The sequence below is a fragment of the Bubalus kerabau genome, chromosome 22 (assembly GCF_029407905.1).
Source record: "Bubalus kerabau isolate K-KA32 ecotype Philippines breed swamp buffalo chromosome 22, PCC_UOA_SB_1v2, whole genome shotgun sequence".
Classification (NCBI taxonomy): domain Eukaryota; kingdom Metazoa; phylum Chordata; class Mammalia; order Artiodactyla; family Bovidae; genus Bubalus; species Bubalus kerabau.
In genome coordinates this window covers 42070447-42092912 of record NC_073645.1, presented here as the reverse complement: position 1 = coordinate 42092912, position 22466 = coordinate 42070447, and the positions used below count along the sequence as shown (strand labels likewise).

Below are 22466 nucleotides of genomic sequence, written 5' to 3'. Positions count from 1 at the left end.
CAAAAGAGACACTGATGTATAGAACAGTCTTTTGGACTCTGTGGGAGAGGGAGAGGGTGGGATGATTTGGGAGAATGGCATTGAAATACATATAATATCATGTATGAAACGAGTGGCCCAGGTTCGATGCATGATACTGGATGCTTGGGGCTGGTGCACTGGGACAACCCAGAGGGATGGTATGGGGAGGGAGGAGGGAGGAGGGTTCAGGATGGGGAACACATGTATACCTGTGGCGGATTCATTTCGATATTTGGCAAAACCAATACAATATTGTAAAGTTTAAAAATAAAATAAAAATAAAGAAAATAAGTTCCTACTTCAAAAAAATAAAAAATAAAAATGTTAATGCAATAATAAAAAAAATAAAATAAAATAAAGCAGTCATGAACAGTTGCACAGAGGAAGTGGAACTTCAAGCATAAGGAAATCAGAAAGAAGAATGATGTGGCAGAAAGAAAGTACAAGGTTTGTTTTGGAATCCATTCCTTCACTGGGGAAATACTTATCAAGTACATTTCAGGAACTGAAAAATATGAGAAGATATGAAAATAAAGGAGCAAACAATATAAATCAGAAGACCAAGGAGTACGGTGAGTATGGTGGAGATCTTCATTGGGAAGACTAGAAAAAGTACACTGAGGCCAATAAAGAGAGACTTGAATAAAAGACTCATTAAGGAACCTTACTTCCTGGAGGCCTTGGCAGGCAAATAATAACAAAAGTAAAACAAGACTGCAGCCAGGGATTAGCTGACAGCACTGAAAGGAGGTGGAAAGGAGCTAGATGGTTTTTATTACAAGAGTGTTGGCTTGAAAGGATATGGTAGTTGGGGAGCAGGGTGGGCAGTAGGTGAAAAAACCACAGAAGGAGATTAACATGAAACACCTTAAAGGAAGCTACACAAAGGACAGGAAGAGGGTAAACTTACAAATGACAGTGAAACAGCTATCCTCTCCAGAGAGGGATAAGATGAGGACGGAGATGAGTAAGAAGGAGCAAGGCACAAAAAGTGGGGTATATAGGAGCTGGGAGAAAAGGTGGGTGAAAACCTCTTAACTCAAATAATACCATTTTGCACCTATGGTATTTTGAACTGTTTGACTATATCAGCCATTGAAGAAAATTAAAATTTCACTTAAAAAAAAAAAAAAAAACAGAAAAAGCTATATTTTGTGGTCTAATTGACTAAAAATAATAGTCACTGATAATCTTTGAGATTCAAAGAGAGAACCAGGTAAGTTCATCAAGACTGAGTTCATGATGGGATGGTCAAGGGGAAATGTCTAGGTATAAGAACCAGAGGAGATATTAAAGGAGGAAAGGAAAACAGAAGAAAAGGAAATCAAAAGTACAGGTATAAAAGTGAACCCAGGGAGTGGGGAAGATATTACTTTTTACTAAGTCTGGAAGAAAAGATGAAAAGGCTAAATACAGAAATGGAGCTGAGAAGCAGATGCATGTATCAAATGGCCTTGACTCAGTACAAATAGGAGTCCAAGTCATCTTTTCTATGCAGGGGGAAGGACAGGCAGAACAAGAGGAGCAGCAGATGCTAGGCGTGGTGAGGAGAATCTAGAAAGTCCGTTTGTAAATGTTCTGTGTGTACTTGAAAAGCATGTATATTTGCTTAGTGTTTTCAAGAAAAAAGGGCATCAATTCAATCCATTAGCAGGTCATTTTATCAGTTTTGTACAATGAGATCAGCACTAATGAAACAGAAAACAGAAAAACTGCACCACATAAGGAGCAACATTTCACAAAACTATGTGTCTGTTCAGGTCAGGATTTTTAAAGTATTTCTTACTTCAAACACAGAATACACTGTTAAACTCTGGGGTAAGGGCTCTTTATCAACTTTGTTATTTTCTTCAACTGCTCTATGTACTTGCTAATTATTTGACTGCTTAGCCTAATATTGACAGTTTGAGAGGGTTTTTTATTTTGCTTTGTTTTTTAAATCTCATGCTTTATGTATTCCCCCCTCCCATTTTTCCTTTGTAATTTTTGCATTATATTTTTTGAAACTATGTTGTCAGGCACACACAGATTCAGAATTATCATATCTTCCTGGTGAACTGCTCTGTTCATCAGGATGTAATAACTGCCTTTATTTCAAATACTGCTCTTTTGCCCTAAAGTCGTTTGTCTAAGATTAATATTGTAAAAGAAATATATCAGGCATTAAAAAAAATAAGTACATACAACACAGAGCACTGTTAATCCAATCATATTACTTCTCCTACATCCCAAGCGTGAGAAACAAAGTCCAAATTCCTTGGAAAAGCTTGCAAGGCTGTGCATGTGCTGCTCCTGTCTACTCTCTTCCTGCCTCCCCACCCCCAGCATCCTTCATCTTCCAGAAGTGTCCGAGGGCTGGGCCTGGAATGCTGCTCCCCACCCACTTCAGCCTGCTTTTCATTCCTGACTCAGAACAAGGGTCACTGGTGTTCCCTGACACATTCCCCTCTCCACCCACCCAGCAGAGCTGATCAGGCTCTCTTTTGTGAGCCCCCTGGACCCTGCTCATATACCCTTTGTGACTTATCATTTTGGTTTAATGCACCTAATTATTGATTTGCCTGTCTCTCTGACTGAACAGGAAGCCCATCAAGAACAGAAAATTCATTGAGACCTGGTCTCATTCAGCTTTATGTCTCAGGTGCATGATACATACACCGCAGGCTCCAAAATGCTGAACGGACAACTGACTGAACATATGACTCAGAATGAAGAAATAGGTTGGAGTCAGATAATTTGCACTGAATCACATTAGAAGCGTTCAGTATCTGAAGTGGCAAAGTGAAAGTTATCTGCAGTATTTCAAACAAACATAATCATGGCTGGCAGGGGTTAAAGTGTCTGATACTTACTACCCATATTGTGAAAACCGAAACCCCATTTCTCACTCTCGGTCCAGTGCTCTATCATACCTCTAATACCATAAGCTTCCCTACCAGGTGTAATTACTCAGATATGATGCTTTCATTTTAAAAGTATATGGAGTCTTCCAGCTCACCACCATGATTCCAGCTGCACAAGCCAGAACCTGGAAGACATTCAAAATGCTTTCCTTCCTCACCAAGTCCTGTTGACTCCACCTCCTCATATCTGATGTTTCACTTCTCACCATCCCCACTGCTGCTGTCCTTGAGAATCAGGACCTCCCCTATCTGGGTCATGAGGAAAGCCCTGGGCAGCCTCACAGCCAGCAGGTTGTTTAATACATAACAGGCACTCACATATTTACTGAATGCAATGAAGACTAAATGGTTTGGTACAGTAAGGCCCTAAGGTAAAAGGCAGGAAGTTGTAAGAATAAGGTTGAAAAACCAAACAGGGACCACCTCAGGAGGACCACAGACAGTAAATTCTCCTCCAGAGAGGGCAGATTTGCATGTGAGATTGAACTTTAGGGCCACTATGTACAGAGTGGACCCAAAGAGGCAAGCCTAAAGCCAGAGACCCAATGACAGGAGTGTGCACAAGGGCAGCCTGGCACCACGTCTGGAAATGAAAGGCTGGAGAGAGTCAAGAGATTCTACACGATGCAGGCATAACCTGCGTTCCGTGTCCCGAGAGAAAGTCCTACTAGCTCTACTGTAGTCTCGGAACCTCTTTCAACTTCAGGTTCCTCTTTTGTAAGCAGGAATCCATCTAACTTACAGGATTTTCATGAGGATTAAATGAAAGAATTATGTGAAAGTACCCAGCACAATAAATGTTCAATAACTTTTACCTCAAGTTGGGAAATGTATATGCATTTAAAATTCCAGGTTCCTACCACTCAATAAATCTCTCTATAGATTTTTATATCAAGGGTCTACATATGGCTTTTTTTTTTTTTTAAGAAAAGGATATTTAAAAAAACAACTTCAATAATGTTTTTTTGCATTAAAATTTATGGTAAGGCCATAATCCCTAAAGGCTTTCTGAGAGTAATAAAGGTTTTATGAAATATCTCAATGCTTATGTATGCCCCCAAAATTCTGTTTCTTCAGAATGTGAAACAGATACAGGGCTCTGATACAGCTCAAAATTAGGCATTCAATCTCAGTCCTAGCAACACAATTCAGGTCCAAATGGCAAATCAAGCATGACTGCCAGCTTCCTCCTCTCCCCGAAGTTCCTTACACTGGAGAGGAAAAATCTAGAAGAGATAAAGTCTAAATGGAGGTTGAAATATTGCTTGGGAAAAGACACAGACATCAGTTCAGTTCAGTCCCTCAGTCGTGTTTGATTCTTTGCGACCCTATGGACTGCAGCACACCAGGCCTCCCTGTCCATCACCAACTCCTGGAGTTTACTCAAACCCATGTCCATTGAGTCAGTGATGCCATCCAACCATCTCATCCTCTGTCATCCCCTTCTCCTCCTGCCTTCAATCTTTCCCAGCATCAGGGTCTTTTCCAGTGAGTTAGTTCTTCCCATCAGGCGGCCAAAGTATTGGAGTTTCAGCTTCAGCATCAGTCCTTTCAATGAATATTCAGGACTGATCTCCTTTAGGATGGACTGGTTGGATCTCCTTGCAGTCCAAGGGATTCTCAAGAGTCTTCTCCAACACCACAATTCAAAAGTATCAATTCTTCAGCACTCAGCTTTCTTTATAGTCCAACTCTCACATCCATACATGACTACTAGAAAAACCATAGCTTTGACTAGACAGACCTTTGTTGGCAAAGTACTGTCTCTGCTTTTTAATATGCTACAGACATCAGTAGACTTCAGTTGTATATGTGAAAATAAGTACTGGTCTGAATCTCTGAGAAACACAAGAATGAAAAACAGGATGGGTAACTTCTAATCAGCAACAGAAAGACATCTGAAAAATTTCACACCATCCAAAAAAACAAAAACAAAATAAAATAAAAATCATACTACCCAGTGGAACACAGTAAAAGGTGATAGAACCAAAAAAAAAAAAAAAAAACTGAGAAAAGCACAATAAATGGAAAAGATGAGTAAGAAGCAGTGTTGTTGTTATTAATTATAATAAATGTAAAATTTCAACTTACCAATTAAAAGACTCCTAAAGACTCAAAAAGAAGACTATCAAGTCTCAATTTTTCTATCAATTTAATTCTAGACCTATTTTGTTTACAGAATATACTTTTCAAAAGAAGATTAGGAAACAATACATTTGTTGCAGCAGATCAATTACACGGCTGTTGTTCGTGGAAGGATGGGATGTATGCCTGCAGCCTAGCACAGGGTTTGACACACAACAGGGACTCATTCAACGGCTACTGAACCGTTTATGGTTACCTTACCAGATGAACAGGTAAATAGGAACAAGCATGGAAGAGTGAATTGGAAATCTTCTCCCACCAATTGCTTATTGTCTTTGACTTTTAATAAGACTAACATCTTAAGTTTTTACTGTTTTAAAAGACAGTCCCTTAACACTGTTCTTGATTAGAGAAATGCAAATCAAAACTACAATGAAGTATCATCTCATACTGGTCAGAATGGCCATCATCAAAAAGTCTACAAACAATAAATGCTGGAGAGGATGTGGAGAAAAGGGAACCACTGTGGGTGCGAATGCAAATTGATACAGTCACTATGGAGAACAGTATGGACATTCCTTAAACTAAGTATAAAACTACCATATGACCCAGCAATCCCACTACTAAGACTATACCCTGAAAAAAGCCCACAATTCTAAAATATGTGTGTACCCCAATGTTCACCGAATAAGTATTTACAATAGCCAGGACATGGAAGCAACCTATATGTCCATCGACAGATGAATGGATAAAGCAGTTATGGTACATATATACAAAGGAGTATTCAGCTCAGTTCAGTCACTCAGTTGTGTCCGACTCTTTGCGACCCCATAAATGGCACAAAGGAGTATTACTCAGCCATAAAAGGAATAAATTTTAGTCAGCTAAACTGAGGTGGATGAACCTAGACCCCTGTTATACAGAGTAAAGTAAGTCAGAAAGAGAGAAAATAAATATGTACAGAATCTAGAAAAATGTTACTGGTGAACCTATTTGCGGGGCAGGAATAGGGACGCGGATATAGAGAACAGACTTCTGGGCACAGTAGGGGAAGGAAAAGATGGAACAAATTAAGAGAGTACCACTGAAATATATACATTACCATGTGTAAAACAGCCAGCCAGTGGGAAGATGCTCTGTAACGACAGAGGGTGAGATGGGGGACTGGGAGGGAGGCTCAGTTCAGTTCAGTTCAGTTGCTCAATCATGTCTGACTCTTTGCGACCCCATGAATTGCAGCACGCCAGGCCTCCCTGTCCATCACCAACTCCCAGAGTTCACCCAAATTCATGTGCATCGAGTCGGTGATGCCATCCAGCCATCTCATCCTCTATCATCCCCTTCTCCTCCTGCCCCCAATCCCTCCCAGCATCAGAGTCTTTTCCAATGAGTCAACTCCTGCTTCACACTGCTGTACAAAAGAAATCAATACAACATTGTAAAGTAATTATCCTCCAATTAAAAATAAATATTAAAAAATAAGAAAAGTCCCAAAACACAAGTCTCTGCTAGGTGGGTACTTTTAATAATAAAAGCTTTTCTCTTTCAATAAATGTAATAAATGATGATTTCTCATGTGATTTCTAACAATGAAAGACAACTAAAATTTGGGAAACTTTAAATTATCTTAAAATCTCTAAGAAGTGCTCACAGTTTCTCACGCCAATAAAGAGACAAGAGACAAGCCAGTGGAGGAAGGTCTGAAGCAGGATATGTAACTGGCACAAGAAGGGAGGCTAAGTGTGTCTTTTTGAGCTGCTATGACTTTATGCCTGGTACAGTGTCTAACACACAATAGACACTTCAAAATATGTGTGTAGTTTTTATTTTGTTACTAAGGAAATAAAAATAAAAGCACTAGCAGAGTGTTCACATAGAGATCAGTATAAACCATATTAGTCTAAGCATATGTAGTAACTTCAGCTCAGTTGCATCCAACTCTTTTCAACCCCATGGACTGCATGCAGTAACTTAGCATATGCTTATTAATGGACACCCTGTCACCATTATTAATGGTTACTTGGAGGCAGAAGGCATGGGAATGGCAGTGAAAATGGCCAGTGGGCTTGTCCTTCCACAAAGAATAGCCAGGTAATTTACCTGCTCCAACAAATGTACTGCTTTCTAATCCTTCCTTTGAAAGGCATATTCCAACATGGCACACAATTTCAAAAGAGAAACATTCGAAGTTTGTAAATAGGTTTTAAATTTTAGGATTATCAAAATTATCTAGCAAAGTGTAGAGCTGCTTACAAATTATGAAAGCGTAGGGTTTGGGAAATAATGACAAATTTTAATTAGTGAAATCATTAAAGGAACATACACCCAAAACATAAGTATTTTGTCATAAGCTCAATTGTCTGACCCATTAGGTCAACATTTCCACTCTTATTTCAGATCCCATTTGGCAGTCCATGGCTTCTATTTTCATATGCCCTCCTCTTCCTGGTATACAGAAAACAAGTGATTAAGTACTGTGTGCTTGCAGAGAGCATGAGTCACTCATTCCAAGAGCCATAACTGATGTCGCTCTCTGAGCCCAAGAACAACCCTGGGCTTTGCACAGCTGCTGAAGTTTCTCTTGTGTCAAAAAAAAAAAAAACAAGGTCCAAGGTATGCATACATAATCTGACTCGTTTCATTTCCTGCTAAAGACAAATGGTATTATTGCTCTGAAAAGGCAATTACCAATGCCAAAGTCAAACAGATGAGGGAAAGGGTTCTACAATGAGGAACTAGAAGGTCCAGTGGTTAGCTCATCCATACTTCAATTCTCAAAATTTAATTAGGCCAGAAGAAAAGGTTAAAGAGTAATCTGATTCAGCTGCCTTCTTATAAATGCAAAATTTGATATACATTTCTCTCAACTCTAACAGTAATTATTTTCCAGCATTCAGCAAGCTAAAGAGCTAATCCAATTTAAAAGTTCTAGCAGCTGCTGCTTTTCCAGTGTCAACTCCAGCTCAGTGGCCCTGGACCCTGGCCATCATTGTCGTCATCTGGGAGCTTTATAAATACTGATGCCTGGGCCCCACACCTGGAGAGTCTGACTCTGCTGGTCAGGGTGGGGCCCAGGCATAGGTATTTTGTAAATTTCTTCCAGATGATTCTAAGGTAAGCTAGGTTGAGAATTACAGGTCAAACTGATTATAGGCTACTAGTTGGACTCTGCATTAGTAGCTTAGTTTTATCCTACCAGTCTGATTCAAAGATGATGCCTGTCCATATACAGCTTTGAACTATTTTCATATAATTAAGTACCATAAACTGCAGAAAGAGCTCATAATACAATGAACTGGCAAAAGCTGGTTAAGCTAATATAAAAAAAAAAAATACATTTAAAAAAGTAACCCTAAGGGAAAAATAGAAAAGAAAAACAAACAAAAAAAAACCCTCAGAATAGTTAAAAGATGAGATACATACCAAGAAAAGGGATCCTAAGAATTTCTAGCCTTCTCCATTAAAACAGGGATTTATTAATAATTTACAGTGCAGCAACAGGGCTACAAAGTTTTGATCATGAAGGATATTTGGAAGTGTTTTTTTGGGCAGAAGTTCTAAATAGACACATCTCCAAAGAAGACATACAGGTAACCAACAGGCATGTGAATAGATCCTTAACATCACTAATTATTAGAGAACTACAAGAAGGTATACCACCTCACACAGGTCAGAAGGGCCATCATTAAAAAGTCTACAAATAACAAATGTTGGAGAGAGTATGGAGAAAAGAGAACCCTCTTACACTGTTGATTGGAATGTAAATTGCTGCAACTATTATAGAAAAGAACATGGAGGTTCCTCAAAAAACTAAAAATACAGTTGCCATATGATCCAGTAAGCCACTCCTGGGCATACATCCTGACAAAACTATAACCCAAAGGGACACAGGCACCCCTATGCTCACAGCAGCACTATTTACAATACCCAAGACATGGAGACAACCTGAAAGCCCGTTAACAGATGAAAGGTTATAAAAAGATGTGGTGTATATATAAATACCATGGACTACGACATGGATGGACCTAGAGATTACCATACTGAGCAAAAGAAGTCAGAAAGAGAAAGAGATACAAATACCATTTGATGTCACTTATATGTGCAACCTAAAATACAACACAAATGAACAAATCTATGGAACAGAAATAGACTCCAACACAGAGGAAAAGACTTGTGGTTGCCAGAGGAGGGGTGGAAAAGGGAAGCACTGGGAGTTTAGAATTAGCAAATGTAAACTAATATATGCATGCATGCGTTCATGCTAAGTTGCTTCAGTCATGTCTGGCTCTGTGCGACCCTATGGACTGTAGCCTGCCAGGCTCCTCTGTCCATGGGATTCTCCAGCCAAGAATACTGGAAAGAGTTTCCATGCCCTCCTCCAGGGGATCTTCTCAACCCAGCATCAAACTAGGATATATACAAGATGGATAAACATCAAGGTCCTACTGTAGAACACAGGAATCATAGTCAGTATCCTGTGATAAACCATAATGGAAAAGAATATAAAAAAAGAATATATATGTATAACTGAGTCACTTTGCTACACCGTAGAAATTAACATAACATTGTAAATCAACTATACTTCAATAAAAATTGTTTTTTTTAGAGGGATTTCCCTGGTGGTCCAGTGGCTAAGACTCCATGCTCCCAATGCAGGGGGCCCAGGGTTTGATCCTTGGTCAGGGAACTAGATCCCATATGCTGCAACTGAGACTTGTGGCAGTCAAATAAATAAGTAAAAATAGTTAAAAAAATTTTTTTTAACTCTACACTATCCAAACTAAAAACTGTTATGATTCTCTATTTGAAGTATAAAGTTCTAATTGTCACATCTCAAGAAAGACCCGGTGCAACTCAAAAAAAGGACAGAGGACAACTAAAGAAAAAGACTTAGGTCCTGAGAGGATCTGATGAATATATATAAGATTATAAAAGATGTGGGCTTTACAGTACATTCAGAATACCAGTATAGGGCACAGAGATAGAAAAGACACAGTTTGAAAATAAATGAAGGGAAGTACAAGCTTAAATGACAACTTTCCCAACTCATTACCTTAGGAAACTGAAAATATAACCAGTCCAAAGAAGGCTTAGCTAAACCTTTGGATAACAAATTCATAAGGCATCACCCAAGAAACACGGCAGTGTGTTGCAATGCACTCCTGACCTCTGCTCTCCCAAAAACTGTTCTTCAGAACAATATGACTTTCAGAAATAGGATTTGAGAGCTACATAAGAGCACAGGGGAGCTAACAATTGGTATTTTCCTTAGCTCATTTTAGAGCTGGTAACAGATTAAAATAGCATAAAATTAGCACTCTGAACATAAAATAGAAGTAACCTTTGTCTCTGTCAGTGTTTAAATAACTTCCTAGCTTTTCCCAAAAACTGTTCAAAACTTATTCTCTTCCATCTAGGATTGTCTGTATAGTCATTCTGATACCATAGGTCCTTACCACCAAAAAGCTCTACCTTCAAACACACCAGCAGGTCTATTTTAATTGGCCTCAAGTCAAGAACCGCTTCTAGATCAAGCAGGGGCCACAGCAGAGTGTTCTGTGAGGGTGGGAGTACAGGGGAGAACCTGTACTATTTCAGTCTGGCCAGTTAGGCACTATTCATCCCCATAAGTTTTGTTGTTTTTTTTTGTTTTTTTTTTTTTTGAGTACTTAGTTAGAACCAAGGCACTGTGCATACAAAGTTATTTCTGGCAAGACAAAAAAAAAAAAAAAATCCATTAAAGTTCACCAGTCACATAGACAGTTACTTTCAAGACTTTCCACTCTTAGATAAATAATCACAGACTATTTACAGCTGGAAGGAACTTCATGGAATCAAAGAACTCCCTTCTTCCCATTTGTTTATTAGGGAGAAAAATACATTTTCATTATCTTAGAAAAAAGCAGAGGCTTTGAATGTCAAGACCCAGTTAAAATCTCCCACTGAACTCAGCTCTATTACAGTATCTGTCACTCTGAGTCAGTTCAATTCAGTTGCTCAGTGGTGTCTGACTCTTTGCGACCCCATGGACTGCAGCACACCAGGCTTCCCTGTCCATCACCAACCCCCAGAGCTTACTCAAACTCATGTCCATCAAGTCGGTGATGATATCCAACCATCCCATCCTCTGTCGTCCCCTTCTCCTCCTGCCTTCAATCTTTCCCAGCATCAGGGTCTTTTCCAAAGAGTCAGTTCTTCGCATCAGGTGGCCCAAGTATTGGAGTTTCAGCTTCAGCATCAGTCCTCTCAATTAATATTCAAGACTGGTTTAGGATTGACTGGTTTGATCTTCTTGCAGTCCAAGGGATTCTGTCACTCTAGAATCCTATATATGGCTTTCTCTTGTTGGACCACTACCTGGGCTAGGGCAGAGAGAATGTTTTATCCAACTTTTTATACAGGCACAATGCCTAGCACTCAGATCTTCAATAAAGGTTTGTTGACATAATAAGTAAATGACCTCACAGAATTTCAGACGTAATATAATTTGGATGGAGAACAAAATAGAATACTAAATTAGTTGTTGGGGTGGGGAGTATTTGAAAGGCGCTGCTGCTGCTACTAAGTTGCTTCAGTTGTGTCCAACTCTGTGTGACCGCATAGACGGCAGCCCACCAGGCTCCCCCGTCCCTGGGATTCTCCAGGCAAGAACACTGGAGTGGGTTGCCATTTCCTTCTCCAATGCATGGAAGTGAAAAGTGAAAGTGAAGTCGCTCAGTCGTGTCCGACCCTCAGCGACCCCATGGACTGCAGCCTTCCAGGCTCCTCCGTCCATGGGATTTTCCAGGCAAGAGTACTGGAGTGGGGTGCCATTGCCTTCTCTGGCAAAGGGGGATAAATACAGCTACAAGAGATGAATCCTGGAAGTCAAGAAAAACAAGTGCCCAGAGAGAGAGAGTAGCAAATTAGAAACTCTGCCAAATTCTTTGCTCTGCCCACCACAACTGTTCCCTGGGGGAAGGGAGGACCATTATGCTGGAAATGGGGAGAAGAATGTTTGTATCTGGCATAAAAACAATGTATGAATGACACCATGAAGCATCATTAATATTATACATGCAAACTACTAAAATTAAGAGCACTGTAGCATATTTAAAATGCCCCAACATTTCAGTTAGATGTTAGGACTATTTCAAATTATGTATGTTGACCATTGCAGAAACTGGAATTTGAAGTTCAGTATAAGTAAAAATGTGGTTTCAAAGAATAAGATTTATAAATGTTCATAAAGATAAAATAATGCACTTTGTATTTTTAAATATCCCACTATAAAGTTAAAGAAATTCAAGGTTAAATTTGAAAGAATCTGCAATTAAAATGAGGTAACTTAAGAGAAAACACATGGAATACTGACCTAAAATCAACCTGTACTTCCTTCAACCAGGCTCAAAGAAAGCTGGCAGGAGAGGATGCTTTTTTGTGAATGAGAGCAGTTCCTTTAAGGGTCTCGCAGCAACCAGAAAATGAGTCATCTTAACAGAGCATGGGATTTAATTAAGATACTACCACTATGTGTTGTGATAGTACTACAATGCTAAATGTTCAGTGTTAACCCTCACCTTTTAAATACTACTTAAATATCACTTAATGTATTATCAACAGCTACTGATAATAAAGTAATGTATTATTTCTCTATTTTGGTAAACATAATCTAATTCAAACATTCTCAGCTCAATTATGGTCAGCTGACACATATGATTATGACTTAACCCAGCTAAGGAGTAATTTGTTAGAGATTCGAAGACATTGTTGGAGAAGGAAATGGCAACCCACTCCAGTGTTCTTGCCTGGAGAATTCTATGGACAGAGGAGCCTGGTAGGCTACAGTCCATGGGGTCACAAAGAGTCAGACACGACTGAGTGATTTTCACTTTCTAAAACATTGCTGTTATTTCTTAGACTTGTGTTTGCTAGATTTTAAAAGGTTATATCTTAAAACATGTGAACAGGAATAATACAGCTTACAAAAAGGTGCACAAAGAGATAATAATACAGCTTATAAAGACCTAATACATTTAAATCCCCAGAAAACCACACCAAGGTTAGACTATGGCTCTGAGAATACACTCAATCAATACTATACCCAAATTAGTTTGATTTTCCAATAGCCTTGTATCTATTTGCAAATACATCAGCTAATTTTGTCATAAATCATAAAAACCAAAATCAGCAACAAGCAATTTTTTTGACATAAGGGCCAGCTAGAGAAAAATAAAAAATGTCTTTGGGTCTCATTTATTTTCATTTAAAAACAAAAAAAGATCTGTTGAATCCCACAGAACTAAAATTCAGATTCCTCCCTTTCCTGAATAAAATGATGAGAGATTAGCATCTTTTAAAAAGCTGGTTAAGACAGTAGCATTTTAGTCCTCTGTTCTTATGTTCTCTATTTAATCCTCAGAACAACCTCTTTGCTGCTCAAGATACATGGGGTCAACCAGAAACTAGACTTACTTCAATTCATTCCTACCATTTTTACAGAAGACCAGCAGTGGGCCACGTGGAAGGACACAGTTATGAATCTCCATCTCCCTCTCCCTGAGTGGGCTGAGTCAGGCTGGCCAGGTGGGACAAGGGAAGCCATACGGCTGGACATCCTGGAACAGCACCAATGTAGTCACGTTCTGGAAAGACCAAGCTCTCTGGGCACCCTAGTTCCTGACACCTTCATGCTCTGCCCTAAAGGCCTGCATATTGCCTCTCCTCTGAAGCCAGCCTTTGGCAAGTCCTGGTCTCTGCTGTCATGGCCTGGTCAGAACATAAGCATCTCGGAATCAGTGATGCTAGCAAAGTTCCTCCCCTTTTCGGAGGTGGGTGTCCTAAAGACTTTTCCTCCTCCATTCCCTCTCTGCTTTATGTGCTCTGAAAGGATGTCTGTGAAACTGGATCTGGAACTCTTGCAAAGTTAGACTGGGAAGGCTTCAGGTTGCTCATCACCAGCTGAAATAGTTCCCATCCAGTACTTATCAGTGTTTCTGCTTCAAGATCTTCCCTCTATCTATTCCCTCCCCAACCCCCAAATGTTCCAAAAACTTGAGAAACCTGATAAACTGACCATAACTGGAAAAACTAGTCAATCTATTAAAAAAAACAATATTCCCTGTAACTATATAAACTAGTTTTACAAGAAAAGAGTCAGGACAGGTGAAATATCCAAGAGCCAGTAGTCCCATTATCAGTCTTTTATTCTATCGATCCATAGATCATTCCTCAATGAGCATACTTTGACATTTGAGAGGCTATTTTATTCTCTACATAGACTACATGATAATGAGTATGGTTGTTACAGATATGTTTCAGATATTCCCCATAAAAATATAAATCCCAGGGCTTCCCTGGTGGCTCAGTGGTAAAGAATCCGCCTGCCAACGAAGGAGACACAGGTTCCATCCCTGATCTATGAAGATTCCACATGCCACGGAGCAACAAGCCCCTGGTAATACAATGACTGCGGCCAGGAGCCACAACCACTGAAGCTTGTGCGCCTAGAGAAAAGCCCATGCAGTAATGAAAACCCAGCACAGCCATAAATAAATATTATTAAATATATATATAAATCCTATAACTTTGCGGTCAAGAAGGTAGAAAGGTTTATAAAACATTTTTGTCAATATTGAGAAAAACTTGGCTTTGGAGTCAGTATGGAGTTGCAAGTCTGGCTCTCCCTCTTATTCTTTAAACTTGGGCAAATTACTTCTCTGTCCCTGTAAAATAAGAATTAGAAAAAACTAAGTTTTATTGTGAGGATGACATGAAACAGTATACATACAGGGCTTAGAACAGTGTCTGGTTCAGAAAAACACTCAATAAATAAAAGCTGCTGTTATTAGCTACTATTTTTAATGTATTTATTTTTAATTGAAGGATAATTGCTTTACAATATTATGTTGGTTTCTGCCATGAGCGAGTGAGTGAGTAAAGTCGACTCTTTGCGACCCCATGGACTGTAGCCCACCAGGCTCCTCCGTCCATGGAATTCTCCAGGCAGGAATACTGGAGTGTGTTGCCATTTCCTTCTCCAGGGGATCTTCCCGACCCAGGGATCGAACCCAGGTCTCCCACATTGCAGGCAGACACTTTAACCTCTAAGCCACCAGGGAAGTCATGTATGGTTTCTGCCATACATCAACACAAATCAGCCATAGGTATATATATGTCCCCTCACTCTTGAACCTCCCTCCCACCTCCCAACTTTCTAGGTTGTCACCGAGTGTTATTACCTACTATTAATCTTAGCTGACAAAAACTTCCCTCTATCTGTAAAACTTGATTCTGAAAACTGTCATCATTCACCTTACAAAGACTATTTTTTTTGAAAGCCAAAGAAAGGGTGCAAGTTTTTGGAAAGATGTGTTTTCTACTTTGCATGTGTAACAATAAATGTTCATAAAATAAGTTTACAGATCTCAATCCAACTGCTGGCCTGTTAGAAATATAAAATATGGGGTAAGAAGTGTTCAAGGTATAAACCTGGTAAGCTTTAAAAGAAACTGAAAACTACAGACACTAGAAAAAACTGGTTATTCAACAGCAACAAAAATGGTTTAAAAGATTTTTACAATATATTTAACAACTAATTGTTAAATTAAAATGCCCTATTATATTTTGTCATGGTACTTTGTGAATTTTTAGTAAACATGATTTTTTTAAAAGGTTAAGTTAAAACTTTTTTCAAAGTAAATACTAAATAACACAAAATGCTTAACTGAACAGTTTCATAAAATATAATTTTGCAAAGGAGATAAAAGTTCTATTTAGATGCCAGTTCTGTAGCTAATCTCTCATTCAGAAAAGTTTTCATGACATATTAAAAATAATTTCATTATCAAAAAATAACTAGGAAAAACATGAACACATTTTTATGTTTCTGTGCATTCTAACAGATAACTAGCATCCCCCCCAATAACCGTTCACCAGTATTTATCAGAGTTTCATCTCTAAATAGTTTACATGCTTATGAATGTTATGTGTATGACATGCTCTACCATCTTTTGTGGTCACTTCATCTCAGAATGAAGCAATACACAGCAGTAAATTATATAACACTCGTCTATCAGAACAACCTACAAGGACAAGTGGAAGCAATTTTAAGATTAAAGAGATAAGACCATATCACCCTTCCCCAACGGTGGACTGTATTACATTGCTTTTTAAGTCTTTAAATTACAGCCCTTATTCTCAGATAGTGAAACTCCACTCTCAGAAGATTACTGAATGTTTACACAGTACTTTACCATTTTCCCTGGTTGAAAATAAAACTAAATACTTTCCTCTGGTGGCCATTACCCTGAGAGAGACATAGTGAAAAAGTGAAAGGGTTAGTCGTTCAGTCGTGTCCGACTCTCTATGACCCCATGGATTGTAGCTCGCCAGGCTCCTCTGTCCGCGGAATCCTCAAGGCAAGAATACTGGAGTGGGTAGCCATTCCCTTCTTCAGGGGATCTTCCTGACCCAGGAATAGAATTCAGGTTTCCGCATGAGCCACCAGGGAAGCCCCTAACCCAAAAAGCAGTTCTAAGTATGATCCCAGACTACGCATTATCCTTAAAAGAATGGAAACACCAGAAAAAATATTCAACTCTTTAGAAGAAAAAATGTAAACAACATTAAAGAAGAAAATAAGGAATACCATGACAAAGAATTTTTCTAAGTGACATTAAATCAGAAAAACATCACAAGCTGAAATGCATCTTTCCTCACATTTATGTCCTTATTCAGCTGGACAGAGATTTTCCACCCCAGTTAGAAGATATTCAAAATAGTCCCTGAAATGACTGAGTATAACACGATATCCTATATTTATGACAATGATATTACTGAGAGAAAACCTGGACTTAATTTAACTCAGTTCAACTCAACCAAAAATGCCTTCTGTGTCCTAACACTCAAGCTCAGAGATACCAAGATAAGCAGAATAAAGTCCTTGCTTGAGGAATGCTCTGTCCACTGGGGAAGAAGAAAACTATTTTCATATGAAGCAGTTAAGAGCTACAAACAAAATGTGTACCAAGTGTATAAAACACCTGGAAACACAAAAAGGTGACCAATAATTCTGCCCCAGGAATGCAGAGTGTGGTGAGCACAGAGAAGGGGTGGCATCCAAACTGGATCCTACAAAATAAGGAAAAGAGACCAACAGTAACAAACATTCGAAGCTAAGAAAATGGTCATTTTAACCTTAAGTATCAATAATGATCCGTCTGATACCACTAGAAAAGAGTACTGTTTCAGGTTGTTCAATAGCCACAAACATAAAAACCACAATGTTCACAGGCTCTTTTGGTTTTATGATACTGCCCTTTAGAAACAAAAGGGAGCTGGCTAGTAATATATTCAGTTGAATAATCAATAAGAAACTATGAAAGATCATAAATGCTTTAATTACAAACAACAGCAAAACTAGCTGTAAAAGCAGAGGGAAATGATCCAATAAAATGGAGAATTTTAAGTTAGTGTACAGAGATCTGATAACAATTAAAAAGCCATTATTCCATTTTGTAGTTGTTGTACAGTTGCTAAGTCATGTCCAACTCTTTGCAACCCCATGGACTGCAACACACTAGGCTCCTCTGTCCTCTACTATCTCCCAGAGTTTGCTCAAACTCGTCTCCATTGATTCAGTGATTCCATCCAACTATCTCACCCTCTGCCGACCCCATCTCCTTTTGCCTTCACTCTTTCCCAGCATCAGGGTCTTTTCCAATGAGCTGGCTCATTATTCTTCAGTCATTCTTTAGAAAGGCTCTTGAGTACTAGTTAGGATAAACTATTTAAAGTCAAGAGCATGAGGTTCTTTATTTGCTTGCTATATGTACTTGAACACCCGAAGATCAAAACAGGCTTTTCTGTAAGATAATGGCCTCTTCCTTCCTCTGTATTTCTGGTCTACTTTAGTCTGTGGTTGGCTATATCCTAAGAAGTGAGATAAACCTAATTGCCAAGACTACAACCAATTTACTCAGAAAAAAGTTAATTTGCCTTCTGATAGGGACTTTGGATACATAAATGGTAACTCAAAATACATAGCTTAATTCAAAATCTAGGCCCAGGTTTCCCTTAATTTTCCTTAAAGTCTTAAGCCTATAGCCCGTTTGAGCTTCCTCAGCTCAGAAATATGGGTTTAAGTATTCTTCCGCTAGAAAGGTAAGCTACTAGCCAGCACCCTATAAGGGTAGACTTACTTCACTTGAGGGGAGCAACTTATCCCTAATCAGTATCAGCATTTGTTGCTCAATCGTGTCGGACTCTTTGCAATCCCATGGACTGTAGCCCGCCAGGCTCCTCTGTCCATGGGATTCTCCAGGCAAGAATAACGAAGTGGGTAGCCATTTCCTTCTCTGTGGGATCTTCCCGACCCAGGGATCAAACCCAGGTCTCCCACATTGGGGGCAGATTCTTTACCATCTGAACCACCAAGGAAACCCTGGAAGAGGGCTGACTTACTTCACTTGAGGGAAGCAACTTATCCCTAAAGCTATTAGGACTGGACAGGTTTCTGTGTACAAGAAATGAACACAAACCAAACAGAATGACAAATAATTCACTTAAAGTCATCTATTTAGAGGACTTATCTCCTTTCACGTAATTCCACCAGTCTGGTTCATCTCTATAAATCTTAGGGGCTGAGAGAAAAGGAGAGAGTAGCCCCAGAAATGGAGACAACGCCGCCCACCTCTATTCCTATCTGCCTCAATTCACTATACTGACACACAAGTGACCTAGAGATTTCCTGAGTGTTTTCCATGAAACACATCAATTCTCGTCCTCAAAGAGGTATACCGAACAAACACTTAAACTGGCATTGTTTCAAAAACGTTTCATTATGTACAAAGACCAAAAAAGTCAAACTCTCATTTTATAGCTGAGGAAATGAAGTGCAGAAGTGAGTTAAAGATGATGTCAAGTTCTATCCAGCTGAAATAGTTAATTTTAAGCTCTTAGAATCCAAAGAGCTGGCTCTTTGGCAGCCTAGGGAATTTTGCAATCTACCTTCCCTCAGTTTGCACTTGAAGCCTTCCCCAAACATTGGGGGCAGGGATGGGGGGGAAAGACCAGGCAAATGATCAAATCAGGAAAAACAGAAAAGAATGACTGGAGACTGGCCAAAATTAGCCTATCTATAACACCGTCTGTCTCAAGATTATCAAGAACTTTATCTGGGTGCAGTAGTTTATCTTTCATTCTGAATTGAGGAAATAAAATGTAACAGCAAGAAAATACACCCCAAAACGGGGGGGGGGGGGGGGGGGCGGACAGCTAAGTTCTCCTTCACTGCTCTAGCAAATCAACCACCAGAGCTTCCAAGACAAGTAGTAGAACCGGTCAGCAAGTGTCTTGGGGGCCAATTCTCCTCTCTGTGACCTCCAGCAAGTTACTCAACCTTTCACACCTGTCTCCTCACTTGAAAATGAGGATACCACCATCTGCCTGGTAAGGTTGTTGTGAAGATTGGGAATAATAAGGGATCAGATCCTTGGAAACGCTCCTATATACGGTAACTGCTATGATATATACAAAAGGTTGATTTGTACCTTTCATACTTTTCAATTCATACCACGTAATTCTTTGTCTAGATTACACACAAGAATTACAGGTAAACTCGAAATGCTCTCGCGATTTCCTTAAAGAACTCTATTCTCGCACATCTCCTAAAAGGAAAGATCTCTGCGGTGATTAGGAAAAAGGACCCGCAACCTCAACGGGGAGGGGCTACCGAGCCCCTCCAGAGAACCGCCCCCTGGACTGTCAGCTCTCTGAGGGCAGGGACTGTCCTGCTTAACTCACCACCGTGACCTAGTTTTCCTAACGCAAACTAATGTTGTAGAGTGAGGCATCTCGTGACAGCTTACACGACACCGAAACACCGACCCACGAGACTGTCGCACAATACTGAGTCACACATAAACATTAAAAGTTGAACATTACAGGTTAATTATAATACTAAAAATTTTTTTAAAGGTGCTGTAAATCAGGTGCTTATGAGGTAATCAGAATGAAGCCATGCCCATAATGATAAGGGACCAGAAACACAGAGATGTTAACAGGGACTGAAGCTCCGGCAGGACTTTCTACGGAAACTGGCGCGACCGGGATTCGAACCCAGAACTTGCCCGGAAGGAGGGTCAGAGGGCACTCCAGAGAGGAGGCGGCCTTTAAAGCCAGGCGCACCTCACCCGAACTTTCTGGTGGGCGCCGGCCCGATCCCGACTGCGGGCGCCTCGACCCAGGTTCCCCTCTCTCCGGACAGCGGAGCGGATCTCGACGCGGAAGCGCGCTCGGAGGGACGAGGGTCGCCGGCCCTTTGTCCCCCGCGGAGGGGCAGGGGCCCGGCGAGCGCTCCCTCCCCTCAGGAAATAATGACAGATCTCGCGCCCTCGCTCGCGCCCGCCCCGCCCGACACGGCCGCAGGCGGCGCCCGATCCGCAGCCTCCGGCTGAGGGGCCCGGCCGCGCCCCCTCACCGGCCCCCCACAACCCGCCCAGGGCGACCCCCGCCGCCAGCCTCACCCGGTCGGAGCTGGAGGCCGCCGTCGCGGCGGCTGCACCACAGCGCGCGCTCGCCCTGCTGCAGGATGTAGTGGTCCTTAGCTTGGAAGAGCTCCATGCCGGCCCCGGACGCCGAGGGAGGAGGCGGCGGCTCCGGTGCGCCCGCGGCTCGGCGGCGGCGGCTCGCGCGGGCAGTCTTCGTCGGCCGGGGCCGCCTGAGCCCGCGCGCTTCAGGGAGCGGCGGCTGAGGAAGCGCCCCGGCAGCCCGACCCGCGGGAGGAGAACGCGCCCCGGCGGCGGCGGCGGCGGCCTTGGAGGCCTCTCCCCGGCTCCGCCCCTTTCCCGGCCCCGCCCCCGGCACCTCCCCTGGCTCCTCCTCGCCCCACCCCTTCCCGGCCACTCCCCCTACTTCCCCCAGGCTCCGCCCCCTCCCCGTTTCTTTCCCGCCCCTTTCGCCTGGTTCACCTTTCGGTTCCTCTTGCTGCCCTTTCCCGCGGCCTTTTTCACTGGCTTCTTCTGGCTTTCTCCTCCTGGTTCCTCCCTCGAGGCTCTTCCTCCTGCCTTTTCTCTCCCCTCCGGGCAGCCCCCTTCTCCTACAGCTCCTCTCAAGCCCCGCCCCTGGCGGGCCCTCTTTCCCTCCCCTGGCTGGTACGGTCAGAACCTCCGGCCTGGTTGAGTCTGGCGGCGCAGCTGCTCTGCGGCCTTTGGGGCAGAAGCCCCCTCCTGGGACCTCCTCTCCTTCCTATGCGTCCGGTTATTTGTTACTTTCACCAGCTCTGAGAAAAGCCAGGCCGAATCCCCAAATACAGCCTGAAATCCCCTCGTTCCCGGGCCTGAGCTGCCCGCAGAGACCCAGACTTAGGAGAGCTGGGAAATGCGACCCATGGGGCTGGCTGCAGGGGTCTATCCTGAACCAGACTCTCCTCCTCCGAGCGGGAGCGTCTTCTCTTTTGGAATTTCCTCTTAGAACCTTGTGACATTTGACAACAGCAAACATTCAATAAATGCAAATCAAGAAGAAGCATGTAACAATAGAAATTAAGTATTAGCAGCTGCTGCTGCTGCTAAGTCGCTTCAGTTGTATCCGACTCTGTGCGACCCCATAGACAGCAGCCTACCAGGCTCCTCTGTCCCTGGGATTCTCCAGGCAAGAATACTAAACAGGGCTCTAATAACGAGGCGGAAGAGAGCAAAGTTCATAAGCTATCATGTCCCGAATTAAGAAGGATGCATGTAAGAAGACTTAATGTCAAGGAAATAAAAGGGGTCTATTTTGACAGGGATGAGATGTCTGGAGAACATCTTGTGGAAGATGGAGACCCTCCCAAATATCTGATCTCTCTTGAAAGGCCAGGTGGTCTATTGAACAGAATGGGGCTTGGGAGTCAGGTCCCCAGTTCCATGTCCCACTCTAGGGGTGATCTAGCTGTGTGATCTTGGGAAGATGTCTTGGTCTCAGATGGTGCTGAACTAAAAGACAGTTTTATGAGTCAGTGAGTCTTTCTAGGTCTATCTCCTGCCTTTTCTAATGCCTTAGAAAGGAAGAAGGAAAAAACAAGTAAAACAACAAAAGGTAGAAGAGAAAGGCAATTCTTTTAACCTTCTGCTAGATAAAAGTGAGAGGGCAGTGGCACCCCACTCCAGTGCTCTTGCCTGGAGGATCCCATGGACGAAGGAGCCTGGAAGCCTGCAGTCCATGGGGTCGCTGAGGGTCGGACACGACTGAGCGACTTCACTTTCACTTTTCACTTTCATGCATTGGAGAAGGAAATGGCAACCCACTCCAGTGTTCTTGCCTGGAGAATCCCAGGGACTGGGGAGCCTGGTGGGCTGCCGTCCATTGGGTCGCAAAGAGTCGGACACGACTGAGGTGACTTAGCAGTAGCAGCAGCAGATAAAAGTGAGAGGCCCCAAAAGTAGGAAGGAGTTCCAGATTACTAATTATTCCAGTCCACACTGATTTCTCTGTTGA

The 22466-nt window shown here is 41.6% G+C and overlaps 1 protein-coding gene across 11 annotated transcripts in view; it reads right to left on the bottom strand.

Annotated features, from left to right (window-relative positions):
• INPP5F (inositol polyphosphate-5-phosphatase F) overlaps positions 1–22095 on the bottom strand; it is a 94576-nt gene extending 72481 nt beyond the window's left edge. For 5 of the 11 annotated variants that reach the window (XM_055560642.1, XM_055560648.1, XM_055560641.1 and 2 more), the window contains exon 1: positions 20960–22090. Coding sequence is in view for 2 of the 11 variants with exons in the window: in XM_055560639.1 (XP_055416614.1) it covers positions 20516–20612 (97 nt within the window). In the remaining 9 variants the exon portion in view is untranslated. Of the gene's footprint in view, positions 1–20515; positions 20812–20959 lie in introns of those variants that run through there. The other 6 variants (XM_055560639.1, XM_055560640.1, XM_055560649.1 and 3 more) reach the window with 5 other exon arrangements.
• Positions 22096–22466: the final 371 nt, after the last annotated feature.